The sequence below is a fragment of the Gavialis gangeticus genome, unplaced genomic scaffold, assembly GCF_001723915.1.
Source record: "Gavialis gangeticus isolate Ggan-Ray unplaced genomic scaffold, GavGan_comp1, whole genome shotgun sequence".
NCBI lineage: Eukaryota > Metazoa > Chordata > Crocodylia > Gavialidae > Gavialis > Gavialis gangeticus.
Window position 1 is genome coordinate 42,854,465 of NW_017729022.1, and position 20,174 is coordinate 42,874,638.

General features: G+C 37.3%; 1 protein-coding gene across 2 annotated transcripts in view; it reads right to left on the reverse strand.

Moving 5' to 3' along the window:
* The window catches only part of MGAT4C (MGAT4 family member C), a 302,395-nt gene that overhangs the window by 136,132 nt on the left and 146,089 nt on the right, over nt 1–20,174 (reverse strand). For both annotated transcript variants that reach the window (XM_019514823.1, XM_019514822.1), the window contains 3 exons: nt 18,176–18,212; nt 16,532–16,626; nt 14,456–14,502 (listed from right to left, as the gene is read on the reverse strand). In XM_019514823.1, the coding sequence (XP_019370368.1) occupies nt 14,456–14,494 (39 nt within the window). In that variant the 5' untranslated portion in view covers nt 14,495–14,502; nt 16,532–16,626; nt 18,176–18,212. The remainder of the gene's footprint in view (nt 1–14,455; nt 14,503–16,531; nt 16,627–18,175; nt 18,213–20,174) is intronic.

A 20,174-nucleotide genomic window follows, 5' to 3' on the forward strand; every position in this document is an offset into this window, starting at 1 on the left:
GGGCACATGATTAATGACCTCGAACCCCTCCTGGAAAATGATGGTCAAGGTAACCACGGGGAACAGCACTATTCTTACAGACAAGCTCCCAATCTCAAATGGCATCTCTCCAGCCATAAGCTACCTAATTCCTGTTCTTATTGAGGCAGTAGGCCTTGCATTATACCCAGATGCCAGTTGTACACCCTTGTCAGCATAGACCACATCACCACTGGACCCAATAAGACTGATTTAAACATCCAAGATTCCAAGATCCAAGAATGAATGGACACTAAGCTGACATCAAGCCCAGAAGTGGACACTTTGGCCTCCCAGGACATTCCATCACTGACCTTAGAGTAGCTGTTCTGAAACAATGAAATTTTAAAAACTGACCTAATTGCAAAATTGCACAACATGAAATCATCCCCAGACTGGATTATGTTAAGCATGTTTTAAATGGGGATTAGAAATTGTAATTCCATTACCTGGATTTTTTTTTTTTTTTTTACATACATACACATTTATTGTTCTCTCCAACAACTTTTGCCTCTTCAGCACTATGCTCTCTCCTCATTTTTCCATTCCCTTCAGTGTCTTTTATATTCAAATCATTACTTCAATTTGATAACTTGCTTTCTGCATGCCCTTTAATAGCATGTGATAAAGTGAGCTGTGGCTCACAAAAATGTATGCCTCTCTGACTCAGTTAGTCTGTAAGTAGGGTGACCTTATGTTCTAGGTTGGCCAGGATAGTCCAAAATTCCATAGGTGGGTCTCAGCCGGTTGGTCAAAAGTCCCAGGCTGGACTCTGGAGGGGAGATGGAGTTGCATGGTACACCAGGCAGGCAATGCTGCTGCTGTGTGCAAGCAAAGCAAGTGCATATATGGTTGCCCTATCTATAAGGTATGCCTCTACCTTGGCTTCTTCCTGAAGAATGGTTAGGTTACTGCAGCACAACCTGAGTAGCCAAGAAAAGAAGCAGCTCTATATCACAACTCACTCTGAGATAATCAACATGTACAACCCCTTGGTTTCTCATTGTACTTTGTTGATGATCTCTACAAACAATAAATGCATGCTCTTTTTTTCATAAAATTAGCAGTATTGGCCAGTACATTGGGGAAGATACAAAGCTAAGGATTTTCCCATTCTGTGCTCCTTCTAGAGGTGGGAGAGTGAGTAAGTTTTCTTTTTAAAACTGGGCAGGAGAAACAGGCATTTGTTGAAGAACTGTGCAACCAACTAGTAACAACTGATGTAAACTCCAGTAACATTGGGGGAAAATTAGGCATCCTTTAGAGACTGTCTACTCAGCTACATCCTATACTGTCAGTCTCACGATATGTAAACATTAAGATTAGCTTGATGAAAACAATACTGGCATAGGGAGACTACTGAATGAGAAACATCAGCTCCATAAGGCCTGCTTAGAAGACAGCACTTCAACATCTGTGAAGCCAGCCTTCAATAACATCAAGAAGTTTGTCCAATGCAAACTCAGAGAGATGCAAAACTCATGGCTAAACAACAATGCAGATGAAATTCAGTCCTATGCAGACAGGAATGATATGAAGAATCTCTATGATACTCTGAGGACAATTTATAGGCCATGTCATCAGGAACATCTCTAATATTGAATGCTGATGGCACCACACTGCTCATGGATAAAGGAAAGATACTGTAGAGATGGGCAGAACACTTCAACAATATCCTTAATCAACAATCATCTATTAGTGAGGAGGCAATTGAGTGACTGCCCCAAGTAGGCATTAATATATTTCATTGATCCTCCAGTGCTGATGGAGACTGTGAAAGCAATTAACCTGCTGTCAAATGGTAAAGTACCTGGAGCAGATGGTATACCAGTAGAGGTCTACAAGCCCAGAGGTTTGAACATGGTTTTGAAACTGACTGAACTGTTCCAGTCAATGTGGAGTCAAGGTACCATACCCCAGCAGTACACGGATGCATCCATCATCCACTTGTACAAGTCGAAAGGCAATAGACAAACCTGTGACAACTATAAGGACATCTCCTTGCTGTCAATAGCCAGTAAAATCCTCACCAGTATTCTGTTGAATCACGTCATACAACACATTGAACAAGGGCTCTTGCCTAAGAGTTAGTGTGGTTTCAGGAAAGGATGCAGGGCCATAAATACAGGCAGACAAAGGTTCTTTGGGTGAATCTGATATCTTTTGTTAGACCAACTTAAATAGTTGGGAAAAAAATTTTAAGCAAGCTTTCAGGTTCAAAAACCCTTCATCAGGCTGAGGAAGTTTCAGCAGTTGGTGTGTGCTCTTCTTGAACGGCATGAAAAGTAAAGAAGCCAGAGTCTTCAAGGTCCAGTATCTACACAGTCTCATAGAAGGAACTATTTTGGAAGATTCCTTCCCTTAAGTTTGATCCTTAGGATTCCTGAGCATCTTAATTTCCCACAGGTACCTCTGGGTATGATTGCTAGTCTCTAGGATCATGCTTCTTAGGACCCCACACCTTTTTTTGAAGATGGGAAGTACCCTCCAGGTAGTGGACAAGTTCCCCTATCTCAGGAGTACACTGTCATGTGCAGTTCACATTGATGATGAAACCAATGACAGAATTACCAAAGCAAGCATGGCCTTTGGCAGGCTACATACAAATGTGTGGGAGTGCAGAAGCATCAGTCAGCATACAAAACTGAAGATCTACAAAACCATTGTGTTGTTAATTCTGATGTATGCATGCAAAACCTGGATGGTGTATAGATGTCATCCTATGAAGCTGAACCACTTTCAAATGGGCTGTCTAAGGAAACACATGAGGATCAGATGGCAAGACAAAGTCCAAGACACTGAGCTTTGTACATGGAGAGGCATTTCAAGAATCCACACTGTTGGTGAAATCACAGATGAGAGGGGCGGGCGATGTTACCAGGATGTCAGATGAGTGACTGCCAAAGAAGATCTTTTATGGTGAACTAAAGGAGGGAAAACACTGTCATCAGGGAGGTCAAAAGAAACACTTCAAGGACTCCCTCAAGTCATCCTTGAAACATTTCAACATTGACCTGAAGTCTTGGGAAGATTTTTCCACCTTGCGAAACCTCACTCATACTGGAACCACCATCTATCAGTGGAAAAGAACTGCTGAGACAGAGAAGTGCAAACAGTATAAATCTTGCAACAGCAGCGCATCAGCTGTTGATCAAGCAATCCAAGTGGCAAGTGGCATATTTTGCTCAGTGTGTGCCATAGACAGTTCAAAGCACAAATGAGCCTGATCAGCCATTCACATCTTCTCAGAAAGCAAACCAACCAGTGATGCCATGGTCATCTTGAAAGTCAAAGGACAAATGACAACAACAACAGCTGGGCCTGACTTTTCTGCCTTTGCTTCAAAGCCACTTTAGCTACCTTATGAGACAGATTTTACTGCAGCTGTTATCTGGGAAAAATGACAAAAATATTTTGTCTGGCCTTCTGCAATCTGAGGAGCTTCCAATTTGGACCAAAAAAATAAAATAAAAAGCAACACCCTAAAATTTCTGATGGATCAGAAACCCTAGATTTAAGATAGTACTATAATTAATACAGTTTTTTATTATATGGTAAATTGGGGCATCTTTTCAAATTAATGGAATAAAACTTTCCACTGGCATTCTACACTCTCCATTTACCTTTATTGATATCAGATAAATTAATCCACTATAATTTGTTGATTAGGTCATTTTTTTAAAAAAGCAGACTAAATTATATGCCTGTAAATACATGGGCAAAAATAACTATAGATGCAAATAATAACATTTAAATAGCTAAGCATCTAATTTAACCTGAAATTCAGTAGCTAGTCAAGTACATCCAGCCACTGGGCTCCATTTATCGGTGTCCACAAAACTGCCTGCAGGTGAAAAATTAGATTCTGGGTTGTAGCCCTTTTAAGATGGTGGTCTTTAGTGTAATTTCAGTCTCAATGTGTAGCTGCAGCACATATTGTAATAAAGGAATAGAATTCCTCTATATGATGTGAATACATAACATCACAAGACAGATTTCATACCATCGTTCCAGAATAACAAGTGTGTCTTTAAATGCCTATTGATTGGAAAGTACTTATTTACACTCAATCAGCAGAAGCTACTTAAGTATCTCAGCATTTTTTCATATTGCCATAATAGTCTGCACCCTAGAATAAGCCTACAAGACTTAACTGGTCATTGCAGTTTAAATAAGAAATCAGAAATTGAAGCATTTTAAACACTAAAATGTATTTGTTTGCCTAAAGAGAACATGACTGGCAACATGACTGATTTAATAAATTCACAAATTTTCAGGCAATCCTGATTTTGGACACCTTTAACATTCTAAAATTTATTTGAAATCATTTTTCAAGGGATTTTCCACTCCAATTACAAAACAACTTTTCTTTTCTTTCTTTCATTTTTTTTTTAGAGGCCCAGAGAACATCATCACCAAAAATATCCAGGTCTAACTCTTCCCGCTTTCTTCTCTACAAACAAGAATGTGCTAGCTTTACAATTTTAGCTTTGCTGCTACTGTTACTGGTAAACATACTCTTGAAGAAGCTGGGGAAATGCTCGCACGTAAGTTCTATTTAAGGAAGTGCATGACAGTGTAATAACAAAAAATAAATACAAATAAAACAAGGTAACCTCATTAAAAATATGAATTATTTACTCACTTTAACATATAGCTTTTGAAGTATCACCCTGATAAAACTTTATGACCAAAGCATGAATTCACCCAAACAAATGTTTTAAATTAAAACATAAAATTATTTAATTACCTGAGTACTTTACTCCTTTTCTTTTCCTGTTAATATGGCATGTACTCAAATCTAAGACAACCCTGAATTTAAGATGACCCTACGAAAATTAGTTTCTATACTTGGCACATTTATAAATGTGTTATAATTTTCCATGTATAGAATCTAATTATTGGAGGGCCTTTTTTAATCCATCCCCCCACCCTCCTACCACCGCTACTACAAGGAGGCAGGCAGTAGGGAAGCAGATAGTGTAAGCAGTTTTGATAGAGGGATTTCTTTCTTTTTTTAACAATTTTATCCTTTTTGATACATTTTTGCTTGCCCCCTGCTTGTTCCTGCCCCACCAAAGGCTTGGATCCCCCTCACCCCTGGCCTCTGCTTCTCCTTACCTCCCACTCTTATGTTTGCTCCATGCTGGCAGGTTGTGTCCCTGTTGTAGCTTAGGACATGGAGCACAGCCCCAGTGCAGCTCCCATAATTGCTGTGCAGGCTGCATGCTTCTGCTAAAAGGCTGAGCTGTGCTCTGTGCCCAAACAGCAGTGTATACCAGCCTGTTGGCAGTGAGGGGGGAGATAGAAAGGCAGACAGGACAGCAGGGGCTGCATGGCAGGAGGGTATGGGGGAGATGCTGCAGTGGAGACATGGCAAGGTACAGAGGTGGTGGGTGGTAGGCAACAGCTGTGGCTACGGTCCTGACCCCAGTTAGGGGCTAGGGTGTGGGCCATAGCAACAGCTTGCCACCCCAAGCTTCATACTTGATTCTAAGACCAGGAACTACACCGCCCCCCATGGTGGGGGGGGACCTCATCTTATAATTAAGTAAATATGGTATATTGTTCACAAACCAATACTAATTTCTATAAATGTGTAGATCAGATAGATTGTTCAAAATGTTTTAACCATTAGGCATTTTTTTTTTTTTTTGCAAAATGTTCTCTGCTCAGTAGTTGTAGATGTGTGCTCTGTCCCCCTAAGTCATACAGTATTGATAATGCAGTCTGAGTGGGTGACAAATTTATATTTAGAACAACAAATAGGAATGCAAAATAATAAATAATCATAGATAAATTCGCCTATTTGCTCATTTGCAAATATTGGTATTCCTGGGAAGCCACTTCTCAGAAAAAGAAAAACTTGTCAATATCAATTTATCAATTATTAAATCTGACTGAAATTCAAAATCTCTTTCACAAGAAATTTCAATATGAGTTTTTGTCCTAAATTCTCCCATGTAAAATTTCAGCTTTCCATTGGTAAATAATTTCAACAGAAAACAATTGGCTAATTCTACTAACTAGGGACACAAAACTATAATATTTAATAGCTATTGTAAATGGTTTTGAAGAATGCTATTTTGAAAAATTTAACCAGCTTCTTTTAATATAAATTGTCACAGGTTGTATCATTGTAGTTGTAATAAACCATTACTGCTTACTTTCTATTATCAAAATGATAACCAAACATTTTATGCTGCCATGGATATGGAAAGAAGAGATGCAGTGGTTGTCTAAAAGTTTAGTATTACTAGATTTTTTCCTTCCTTATTATTTTATTAATTGACCATTGTTCTCTGTAAAAAAAAATATATCTATAAGCTGTTTTTCTACCTTATGCTACTTAACTCATTGAATGTAACAATAGCTACATTAATATCAGCTTTACATTTAACAAAAGTATAAATGTTACAGAGGTTATTTTTTAACAAGAAAGCAAAATACCTCAGCTGAGTTGGATCTTGCAAAGAAAATTAGAACCAATTATATAAAAGGTTCCTTGGTCATAAAATAAGGAAACTAGAAGAAAAGGAGAGATACTATGCACTAAAGATGAGAGAGAAATCAAGGATAATCACAGTCTGTCCCCAATTCTGACTGAACAATTTTCCTCAGTATTCTCTAAGCATGAAGACGTAAATAAGGATAATGCTATGATGCCAAATGTCAATAGAGAAACAACCACTGAAATTACCATAAAAAACAAATTAAGTTTGCTTACTGCAACAAAATCAAGGTCTTACAACAGATACGGAAGGAAAAATTATTAATAGTGCTCCTAACAGATCTACTGGAGACCCATGATATCCAACAGTTTAATTTAAGACCCAGATGCAAGAACTAGCTGTATGCTTATGATATTTGCAAATGTCACAAAGTTGGGAACGCTACAAAAATGAAAGAGTGTTGGACTGTTGGACTGGAAATATTATACCACCTTGTAGAATATATCAGTATAAAATAGTATAAAGTTTAACAGTATGAAGTACAAAAATATATACTTACGGACCAGGAATTTTTGTTATAAGAGGCATAGATAGGATCCAATGAATAGGGCCTTACTGAATTACTGGTGGAAGTGGGCTGTGTGGCAGCTCCTTTAATCTCCAGTTTCTCTTCCCTCCCCACCACCCCCGCACCCTTCCCATTGTTGATTGGTTTAGGGGGGCCTCTGGTGGCCCTGCTGCTTGGTTCTTACTGGCCAGGAGGCAAAAACTGTGCCATGTTATAAAACAGTCTCTTTTACCTTCCTGTCAATCAGGAGTGAGCAGCTGGGCTCCTCCACCAGTTGGCAAGTGGGAAAGGCACAGGGGAACCTGCAAGACTAAGGAAGTTGATGTACAGCCCACTTCTGCCACAAATTCTATAGGTCCCTACCAATGGAAAAAGAGATAGGGTCAACTATAGGATGTCCACAAACAGTCATGTTGATGCACTTGTGAAAAAGACTAATTCAATTTTGGGTATATTAATTTAATTATTTTAAAAGGAAAAAAGGAAAAAAAAAACATAGCAGAAGTATTAGTATCACTGTACAATTGGTAAACCTCCATTTACATTACCATATAAAGTCCTGGTTAGCAATGTTAAAACAATTTAATTTAAAATCTGTGCATGTGTGTGTGTGTGCATGTGTGTGTGTGTGTGTACAGACACACACACACACACACACCATTTTCTGCCATTGCAGTAGCAGGGTAATAACGAACTTTTGTCTACCCTACTTTTACCTGTGGTATGCTGAAGTTTGGTTTTTATGTTGTTTTTATTTTAAGGGTTTTTTGTGGGTATGGTATGATAAGGATAGGAGTACATCATTTTGTGAGCTCAGTAGACAAATGGTTGCCTGTGAACACAAAGAATTGTGTTCCTGGGAGAACATTCTAGCCTTATGTTCCCATCTACAGTATCCTGATGTGAATGATACAAACAATTCCTTTCTGATGCAAAGCGTACACTACTCCCACTTCCTTGGCATATGTTGCAACTGTATTAAACAATGAACTACTGAAGAGTATGTGAAATGTGTGGGGGTAACAATGCTTGCTGTTCAGCTTATGCTGAAGACTTTTTTTATTTGTGCAGCACAGAGAACAGTTGCTTTCAGACCTTGTAAGCTGCCTCATCAACAACCGTCATCCAACTATCAGGTTTACTTACAATTCTCCTATCAGGGGATTAATTTCCTTGACATAAAGTTTAGCTCTAGTGGGTAAATATTGGAGTTCTGATCTACTAAAGACAAAAAACAGACAAACTATGGCTGTAGTGAAAAAAAAAAAATCGATGAATAGCATTTTAGAAAAAGACTTTAATGAACCCACTGGATACATTGTTCTTTAATGGGATGCAAAGTAAGCTTTTAATTCCACTTCAACAGCTACCTCTATACAGAAGTCTTCAGCATAACACACAAGACAAAATGGCCTTGATTCAGTTCCTCTAAAGAAAGGATGGAAATAAGCAATACATTGCACCATCTGGAGTCTTTTAAAGTAGACCGGTGAAAAAGGAGGCATTGTTAATATGCAGGTACCTGTTGTCTGGACTTCTGCTGATGGTAAACACTTTCTATTTTGCTAGTAGGTAATAGGAGTCCTCTGAAATAATATCCATGGCCTCCCCCAGCCTTGAATATTGAACAAGATATGCCAAAGTGCCTAAGGGCCAGATTTTCTGGGGTACTAAAATGCTCAAAGATAAAGATTGGCACTCACTGGGGTTTCCAAAAATGCCTAAGCACATCGAGTAAGCTTTTATAAATTCCCAAGCATGCCTGTGTAGGTCTTTAAACACCCAGCACCAAGTCCTAGATCTAAACAATATATCAGTTTTATTAACTTTCTATGAAAGTTTAAGACTGGACTTAGGGCATAAAATAGGACTTAAGTAGATTTTGGGCACCTAAGTCCAAAACTGCAATCTAAAAAACCTTATTCAGTGGGTGCCTGTCCAAGGAGGTGTCTAAATGTCTGAGCTAATTTCTTTTACTGAACGTTCCCTAGACAGAACCTGGGCAGAACAACACCTAAATTCTTAACGACATTTATGCATAGCACAAAAAAAGGATCATAGGAAAGTTGGGCTGGAAGGGACCTCACAAGGTTATCTAGTCCAGCCCCCTGCGCAAATCATCCCTCACCAAACCTAGCCAAGTGCCTGTCTAACCTGCTTATGAAAACTTCCAAAGATTCCACAGTTTCTCTAGGTAGCCTGTTTCAATGTTTGACCACCAGATAGTCAGAAAGTTTCTCCTAACCTCCACCCTAAATTTCCCCTGTTGTAGCTTGAGGCCATTTCTCCTACTCCCTACAGCCACAGAGAAAAGTCCATCTCCATCCTCTCTTAATCAGCCTTCAGGTTTTTGAAGACTGTTATCAAATCCCCATCAGGCTTTTCTTCTCATGATGCCCCAGATGAGAACCACTGGTATAGATATCCATCGAGAAGGCCCAATTCAGTAGGCAGACTCACAGCATCCCTAACACATACTACAGCATGGAGTTTAGCCTAAAACAAAATGGATATAATCACTTTAATTTAAAAAAAGACAGCTAGAGGAGGAAAAGATGATGCCTGCCTTGCATATAAGAGACTTGTATTAAAAGCACTTCCCTCAAAAGTAGGTAACCTGAGGTGTAGGCCCTTTTCAGGTGCAGGGATTCAAATTCAGATCTCTTTGTTCCTAATCACTAGGACAGAGGCTAGAAAGAGCAGGAGTATCCATTTTGTAGCAAAGAAGGCAAGATCCAACATGCCAGAAGGAGAGTAATCAAGGAGGAATTCTGCAGCTTGAAGGCTGGCTCTCACTCTGAAAGGATTTTTCCCCATTTGAAAGCAGTCCTCCTTGTTTAGGATTATTACTGTTTTATTTATCCAATGACTGTTTCATATAAAATGTATGAATAGTAATAGGAACAAGGAGTTAAGCACCATAATAACCTTGTTTTCCATTGCAATCATGTTTCCTTTGGCTCTTATCCTGTTTCTAACACAAGAAAACTTAGATTCTTTTCTGCACAGTAAAATGGCTTCAGCAGAAGGGATGGAAAATACCTTCATCCGTAGGAAGGTAGGAGTTCAAGTAGGACCTCAGCCTCTCACATCATGTATGTGAGAGTGGTAGTATCAGAAATGATTGCTGCACAGTAGTGATGCTGACAAGTGGTGACGACTATTAATAGGCTACTGATCAAATGGAAAGCATGGTACAAACTCCTATCAGCTACCACCATCCTGACATTTTGCCTTTTCACCTCTGAATACCTTTATAGCCAGGTTTTGCAATCAGATGTCTCTTGTGACTGATACATTCCTCTGCCATTGCAAATACAAATGTAGTTACAGTCAGAGTAGGGGAACATTTTTCAAATAAATAAATATTTATTTATTTTAAAATCTCCCTTAGGCTTTTAACGAAACTTAAATCATATTATGCTGAGTTTTGTAAAAATCAATCTTAATTCTATTCCCTGCCTGTGATCCCTGGGATTGTTAGGGACCACAAATATCCCGACTGAACAAGAAAATCTGTTCTTGCACTATTTTCAGCCTAATCTGGACCAAAGCAGTTCAAAACATTCATATAAACTTATTCTAGGAACAAAACAAATCCTAAAAGCCTTTTAGGTTTAGCCCATCACTAATGGAACAGCATTTTATATTGTATTCCACATGGAATACAATATAAAACATCTTCAGATAAAATGTAACAGTAGTGAATTTCCCAAATATTAAGAAGGTTAAGAAAATAGAAAAAAAATAACCTACTTTCTCAGGCAGCCACAGTTTTTAGAGACACCATACTAGAAACATTTTTTTTCTTCCATGAAATATTCACAGGTCACAAAAACTCATTCAAATCTACTGTATATCATGGTAAAATGAAACTTAAAATAATATTTATGCATCTTTTCCTTTTATTTAATTTTTCAAAGCCTGCAGAATAATATACCATAAAGTCATTCAAGAGGCACAATATTATACAAATACATTCCATTTTCTTCCACGGTAAAATACCAGAACGAAGGGAATCAAACAAGTTCAGGGATTTTGCCGTGGGAAATATAACCCATACTGAACCTGTTTACTTGATTCTAGAGCTGTAGAAACTGAGGGATCAGTACCTTCATAACATCTTGCTGCCACCTATTTAATTTCACATTGTTTTTTAAATGTATCAGATTATACCTTTTTAGAATCAGCAAAATGGATGTAGATGGCTACATCTCAAAAACACCAGTAAGGACTCAAAATATACATGCTTATTTAAATGGAAAATGAATCAAGTACATTGTTTGAACCAGTGTATATGCTCATCTAAAATATGGGCATGATTCACTACTTCAATACTTAGTAATGGAATTACACAAGTGAAAAGCTGCAGTAATGCAAAGGTGATTCAGGTCATTTCACAGTTTACAGTTTTTCCCTAACTGCACAAGCTTAAACTGTTACACTGAAGTGCTACATATTTGATCTCCCACTGGGAAATGATTGCTGCACAACACTTGAAACTGAGCCACTTAGATTAGTAAATATGGATACAGCAGCCTAACTTTTAGGCATCTTTTTTTGATAATTATGGCCTATATATTAAAACTACTATGCAAGTAAGAAAACAGTTGGCATTAGGCTTTTAGCGGCTTTCCATTGCTGTTAGCAATCTAATTCTCCAATCTTTGATTAATAGAGAAAACTGTATCCATAAGAGCTCCATGATGTCATAAAGAGTTATAATCTCCAATAAACCATAAACAGTGGGAACAAAAGAAGTCTTGTAAAAATCCCCCAAAATAAAGACGAAAGCTAAACAAAAAAATATCCTGTTGGCAACAGATACTCTATAATGAAAAAAGGTATAATTGTTAACAGAATGATTTTCTCAGTTTCCCCAAATAATTCTACATAACATTTATCTATAGCCTTAAACATACTGTAGAAACATGATGTAATTAATTAATGAATCATAAGGTGATTACCTCAGTGGTGGGGAAACAGTGTTAATGTTATAAGTTGCAACAGAAACTTGGATAGGCCCAAACTTAGGGTAGACAGGTGATGACCAAAGGTCTATTGTTATAGCAAATCATTTTATAGCTTGCAAATTATTTAAAACAATTTAAACATGAAGTACATTAAATATATTATACCAGTATATCCTGTATCCTTACAGAAGGACACAGCTGCAAAGCACTTAAAGAGTGCCCAATAGCACAACAATCTGAACTCTCATTACATGAGGGTTCAGATGAAGGTGCTCCAAAGTGGAGTGCCTTCATGAATTTCTGTCAGTACATGCTGGGAGCAGGTCTGGGTTGATGCAGCCCAGTCCTGCTCCTGGGGTCATTTTAGAATGGGAGAGTGACATGGGAAGGAAGGGAGTTCTGTCTGGAGTTTGCCCACCTTGTGCTAGAGGGTGGAGTGGGTAGAGTGGAGCCCCCCTGAGGTGTGGGAGGGCTCCAATTCACCTACCCATCCTTCAGAACAGGCTAGACAAACCCCAGACTGAGCTCCCTCCCTTGTCCCCCTCCCATTCTGAATACAGCAGTGAATCTGGAAGGGTGGAAGGGGCTAGGGGAGAGTAGATACACACATGCAGCCACTCCAAACTGGAGTTCAACCCGCAATCTGCTGGACTAAACAGTGAACTTCTGTTGGGTCCGGGGGAATGCTGTAACTCATGGCTCTTCCTGTGAAGCACCATAAGTTACAGCAGGAAGCTGTCAGCCCCTGCAGAGGCATATTATCAACACGAATACCCAGAGAGTCCCTATGAGCTAGACTGCCCCTTAAGACTTAGTCCCGGGTAAGATATAGTGTACAGCTGGCTTGCCATAGGAAGGAATTGTGATAGATTCACAACCTTTGCCATGTTTTCCTTTTGCTTTGGGGTGGTAATAAGTTACTGCAGGATGGAAATTATTTCCACAATCACCTCTGACTAGCTTTTCTATCCATTAGGTGATGAGGTAGGAGAAGGAAGTTAAAGCTTTGCTCATTTGTCTCACTCCAATCTACTTTGTCCAGGACAGAATATTGAGGGGGTGACAATAAGCGTCATAGCTCAATGTGCAATATGGGTAGACCAAGCAGCATATTATACTTTCCTGAATGAGTAAAGCAAAACCTAAAACATATCATAATGCTGAAATCAAATTAACTATTTTTTTTCTGAAGATGTCTGGATTCTCCAGCAGAGAAAGAAGAAGGTGACAAACCCCTTGCAAATCCACCCTCAATTTATTATTTTTGGAAGTTAATAATTTTTTTCCCTATGCCACTAGAACTGCTCTTTCAGTCATATTGTTTGACCTATCACCAGCTTTTTTTTCAGTGGCAAAGCTGAACAGCGATACTTGAACCAAAACAATATGCGATTGGAGGAAACAGTGTCAGAGCTCCACGGTTTGTTGCAACTTTGTCAAGGTTGTACACTTCAATGTTGTACTTTATACACATTTCTATTACTGAGAAAAATATGAAAACAAGAAACGTGGTTTTATGAAACAAATTGTGCATCTCTCTTTCATTAATAGACTCTTCTTAGGGCCAACCCTCAAGCATGTTCCAGGTACAAATGAATATGATTTTTTTAAATGGTCAACAAATAGGTTGCAATGGCAAAATTAGAGATGCTACAAACCCACTGCACTCTCACTACTTGAAGAGAATACTTGCATTTGACTTTGTCTCCCCCATGGCTTCTTAACTGACTCATTTTAAATTACATTGTGTTTTTTCTAGGATAGATGTCTGACAGAGAATATCAATGTATACCACTTAGTCACAGAGAACCCCCCCCCCACGTGAAAAGAAATATTGCAGACTGAAACATATTTTAACAGATTAAAAAAACATTGTGTAAGATACCTGCAGCTATAAATCTTGGGCATATTGGAAATTATCCATTTTTTAAAAATAGGGCCACAAAGGGATTACTTTTTGCATTTGTGCTAGGTACCAGTTAAAGCAACAATGAAAGAATGGAAATGATTTCTAAAGTGTGACCGTCTCTCCAATCTTCCATAGATGGGTCTGTGACAAAAATATGAGCTTCTGCTGCACCCTTAGCCCCATCCTCTAAAAGGACAAAGTCAGCATAGAAGTTGCACTATTGGTTCCATATAGACTCTATTCCCAGAGAAACGGGAGAAGTAGGAGGGAAAGGTATTCCTGGGGCTACCCAATGGACTTTCCATCTGTATTTACAGTGAAGACACAACTGAACCCTTATTTGAATGTTTTCTCTTTCTATGAGAAAAACCTGATGTGCTACTTCTGATATACCAAAAAAAATAAAAAGACAAGGAAAAAAAAGTGTAAGAACATATGCTAAAAGGATTCAGTAGCTGACCCTTCCAGGATTTATTTAACAGAATTTATACCAAAGGATCAAAAAATTATAAAAGGTAAGAAGTGTTAATCTTACTTTGATAATCATCCAGTGTCCTGATCGTTTTGATGCCATTTTGGTATCTGAAAAGAAAGGAAAACTAGACTACTATTCAACATTACAGGAAGACCCTGATGCCCTTGTAAGCCTCAGAGCAGAGGCCATTCTGTTGGTCTCCTTTGAGAAGCTATTTGCTAAGAGGATTTCTTTTAGATGTGCTCACTCTCTCAATACAATAGAGAAGTCTGAATTTGATTCTTGCTAGCATAGACTGATTTAAATTTAGGGCTTTTATAGCAATATATCTGCTGAGGTATCTGAGTATGCTGACCTGCCTTCTAGGCATGTCAGTATAATATCTTGCCTGGAAGGCAGACATGTTGACTACTGATTCTTTGGGAAGTCAAATAGTGTATTTTATATGATTCCAAGGGCCATCCTTATTGATAACTTGCCTCAAGGACTGGTTTATACAATTATCTGCCTGGAAGGTACCTAAACATTGACCTGCTTTTTGTGCAGAAATGAATACAGTTTAACCATTCTTTAAGTACCCAGGAAAAGAAGAATTAAAATAGATTTTAATTGGTTGGTAATTGGCTTTTAACTAAATATGAGACATAAGGTTAAACTGTTTCACAGGTCATTGGATTGTCTCTGAGAGGTTGATTTTTTTTAGTTTCCGGCATTGTTATGAGGTCAAGAGATATCATAACGCAAGACAAGCTTTCTGGATTAGAGGTATGTATACTTCTAATGCATGTATGAAACCACTTCCTACAGGGTAGCAGAAATTCCACACTAAAAGGGAGAAAAAAAATCTCTGCATTTTGTTCCTAAAGCTTAATGCTACTATCAAAATCTGGTGTAGAGAAGAATGATGTATTCAGTGAATTTCAGAGATATTCAAAGCTTTCTAGGGGATTTACTCATATAATTTCTTTTCAAATAGCCTCACAGCATTAATGTATCTCCTCTGGACCACATTGAAAGCCTCAACCCCTGTCTCTTTGCCTTTTTGTGCATTGTTTGAGTAAAATATTGGATCCAATGAACTTAATGGTAAGCTCCCATTAACTTCATAGGGTCTGTGCTACAGATTGTACTGAGCCTACTCTGAGAGTCCCAAAGGAAAGAAAACCCAGCAATATCCATTTTTCAGAATTAGAGAAAAGATAAATTCACAATGCTTAAACTTCAACCAATCTGAAAAATGAACTCAGCAGGAGTTCTGGTATATTTTGTTCTTCTATCAGGAAACACATGCAAATGTGTTTTTAATAAAAATAATGCTTGTGTCTATTAATATAGTAGGAATGTATTGCCAGCCTTATTATCTATCAAGCACAAGCTTACATTTCTGTGCAGCTGAGACCAGGCTAGGCAGAATGCTCTTGTCCCCCAAACCTCCTTAAAACTTGCATAAACCTACTTTTGTCCCATCTCTGCCATTGCAACAGAGATATAAATAACTGCCCAACAGATAACCCTTTACCCCGTGAAACCATCTTTTGTGACAGAAACTGTAAACTTGTTGAAAGAATGAAGTTTCTTCTGCTTCAACAGTCCTCTGCCCTGCAAGTTACTGTAAATAAAAGCAGGGTAACCTAGTTCCCTTGTCCTCCCACCATCAAATGGGAAAGAATTAAAAGAAGAATCATAGGAAAAAAATGTTTCACTCTTTGGAGATTACACTCCTCCTTGTAAAGTCATTTATATTCTACATGAACCAAGGATACTACTGAAACCTATTAATTCTGCTTTTTCTGCAGAATTGGCATAAAGTAGGAAGAAAGTTTCAGAAGGTGCATGTATATCAGAAGGCGTTACAAATGTACTGTATAATATTAGTAGTGTTAAGCAGCTTTCACTAACATTCAAAGCACACCCTTGGCCATGAATTAATATTATCACCATCTTATCATGAATATACTTCTTTCTTCAAAGAGGACAATTCTGTATAAAAATTTACAAAAATCAGTGAAAATAATTTCTAAGTCTTTGAGAGACCCTTGGGTTACCAATTTAACTATTTTTCTCCACTGAGAAGAGATCCCCTTCTCTCAATGATAAGTTAAAGGGAAGGGGAAAAAGCATGCTAAGAACACTTACCACCTGGAAATCAGGTTTCAAAGGGGCACTATAAGACAACAGCCATGTGTCTTTGCCAGTTGAAAGGTCCAGCTATAAGACAATCATCCTAGTTCCTATAAAAAGGTGATTTTAGAGTAATTTCAGTAGTAAGCAAGCTCTCAGAAAGCAGGTTATGAAATAAATTTGGTGTCCATAACAACACCTAAAACACAATTTTGATATAAATCAAATGCTATATCTAAGCAGCACTGCATCACAAACATGTTATGCAAATATTTATTCATCAGAAATTTCTCCATCAAAAATACTCTATTACAAGATACTACTTGTTTGTATAGATCTTGCAAGCTGTGGCTTACATCTTGATGCACATCCAGGTTTTTGATACAATCCTAATGAAATATCATTTTGGGGAAAAAAAAATCAGGCATGCAGGTATTAATCTAAACATTTTTATTTAGAAAGTTATGACTACTTAGCCACCCTAAGACTTGAATTTCAGAAATCACAATCACAAAATCAGAAGATCTAAGCTAACCCAGCACAACAGAAATATTTAGTGATAACCTGCATGAAAAACAACAGTTTGGGTAGAGACTCCCATAGAATTAGAATATAATCAGAAATATTAAATTATTATTAAATACATGTCCCTGAAAAGTAATTATAGTATTTAGTCTGATATACTCAGCGCATAGTCTGTTATACTCAGCACATAGTCTGGTATACTCAGAGCACAGAATTACCTTTCAGTTTCATTTGTCTCATTTTGTCTCACCCCTTAACAAGTTACTCCGGCTCCCTGTGCATAGCTTTTCTGATTATGCTCATTCTGCATAGGCAATGTGGACTCATTCTGAATTAGCCATTAGTTGCCACAAAATGCCATCCTTACTCAGTAGGTGACTGGAGAGGAACATAGGTAAAGCTTATCAATTTTCCTTTTTACTATCCTGCTCTCAGGTAGGGGCTCCTATATGATCAGATAAGACCAGGAAAACTAACAGTTTTTACCATGAATAGAGTATTTTAAATGATATTTTGATATGCTGTCATTAATTTGGTGTAGTGCCTGAATCCTTTCATACTCGGTTTTGGACTGCTTTCTTTAAGGTACTTGGATAAAGAAAAACAATGTGCCTGTCATACTGGATTTTTACTTTAATTAGTGTTTATAAATTCAGCTGAAGGCAGATAAGAGGTTTTCGAAAACCTAGAAATTTCCAGTAACTGACATGAATGAAACGTATTGTTCTTTTTCTTCCTATTTCACCTATGTTAATGAAACTGGTAATAGTTTAGGACCCCATGCCATTTTGTCATGTAGTTACAGCTTGTCCTTTCACAAAAGAAAATTAGAAGACTGCTGAGTGTTATAGATATTAATGGTTGTTAAAAAAAAGTATAATAAAAGGCGTCTTTTCTAAAGCACTGCTAAGCTTTTATGTCATTATTCAAGAATGACTAATGGATTCAAAGGAGAATAGTGCTGATCTCCAAGGAAGCAGTGATGAGCAGCAAGACAGAAGGACTGAAAGGGAGCAGTTCGTCATGTAGGGCCCTAATACCAGGGCTGTGTGTAATGAATGGCTTCAACTGAAGTGAAAGTGAAAAATTCTCTCAAATGTGATCAGGAAGCTTGTCACTCTGGAAGGGAGATACCTCAAATCCATAAGGCTGAAGAGGTTGCTGGGCAATCCTGAAAAAAAAAAGATAAAACAAAAAGACAATGAAGTGCAGGTATACCCATACTAGCTTATTAGCATCTTCCCTTGTAGGGAATTCTAGTATCAGTAATAAAAAATGAACTGAGATGGTCCAAAACGGAGATGGTCCAAACAGATAACGTACTTTTTGTGATTATCTATGCTTTGTGTTTTTGCATTTGCTTAAGTACTAAGTCATTAAATACATTACACTGAAAATTGACCCCCCCCCTTTTATTACTATGCAACACTTAGCAACTACTGTGGAAATTCTGTAATAATATTATAGTCAAATAAGTAAAAAAAACACCCATGATTTTTCATTTTTGTTTGTTTGCTTGATTTATTTGCTATAACTTCTAAACTTGTCTGTTTGTCCTAACTGAGGTAGGGATTGAGCCAAAGCCAATTGAAGTCAATGGGCATCTTTTTATTGACTACAAAGAGATTTTGAATTAAATTATATGTGTCTACAGGGTGTCACTTCAAAAGAGTGGGCAGCATCTGCTCCACCCTGAGCTGTCATAGAAAAATTAAATAGTATTAAGTACGCTTTGAATGATGCTGTAGCTCTGATGGTCCAGGAAATATGGAAGGGGCAAATATTTTTATAAGTAATATCTTTTACTGGACCAACTGCATGGTTAGAACAAAAGATATCATCCACAAAAATCCTTAATAGTATTAATACAATTAATATTTTAAATTAATTAATGAATTAACAGTATTAATATTCTTAGAGGACATGTACCACATGCTAAATTTCAGGGTGTAGGTGGAATTTAAAGATAAAGGCCCTGTCCTGGATAGCTATTCATGGAAAATTTCATCCTTATGGAATGAACTACATCTTTAGGGCGAAGCATATCTTTGGCATTTCCTAAAAGGGGGCACTAAAATTATACAGAGTCAAATATCTATATTATCCATGTATATTAACAAGGTAGAAGCATACTGGCATTTTTACTTTAATGAATTATGTATGGCTTCATGGAGTAACTCTACAGTAACAGTACTGAGGAAAATGCAGTATCTATTCATCTATTAAATTAAATTGCCCTCTTTCAAGTGATCATGTCCTTTTTTATTTCCTAAGGAAACTGGGCATTATATGCAAGGAATATAGAAAGCATTCATGCAGCTGAAATTTAAAGGCTGCATGTATGTTGCTTTGATGTAGTCTGACCTGTTTCGTGTGTTATCAGAACTCTGTTTTGGAATAAATGATTATTTTATATCATCAGTTGTTAAATACTAATACCAGTTTTCTAGCCTTTTTAAAATTAAATTAGAGGCTATTTTTCCTGTCTCTATTTTTGCTGAAATATTAACCAGTAATTGGAACTCTAAAGTGCATGTTCACTTCAAAATGATCTGTCTGCTGCCAACCCATTCAGACTGTTTATTTCCTTCCACAACGCTCTTTACACATATATATTTATAGAAATGTGACAAATAGAAAACACCCAGGAGTGCTTTATTCAAAGAGTGTCTAAGTTAATGTCTCTCCAGGGATATCTTTTCAAAATGGTTCATTTAGAGTTATGAACAAAATTATAGGATGCATCAGTTTAAAAAACTAAGCCTATATATTAGAAGTACAGATTAATGCAATTGATGAAGTTGTTCATGGGAGAACATGCACTCTGAAATGATATATCTGTAGTTTTCTATCTTTAATCAGAAAGCTAAACATGAATTAAAAATGGCATGTGGTGTATTTGGATCAATGTCTTGAAAAAATTAGATTGTTTAGAAATAAAATCATGCAATAACTATTGCGTTTCATTTCTTGAAATAGATAGAAATAAAAGCTAGACTTAACCACAGTCCCAAAGAACCAAAATAGATTTTTTTCCAGACATTTTAATACTCAGTTCAGCCTATTAATGTTCTCTATCTATCTATACTATGGCTACCATGAACTCAATCAGATTATTTTAATGAACACTTAA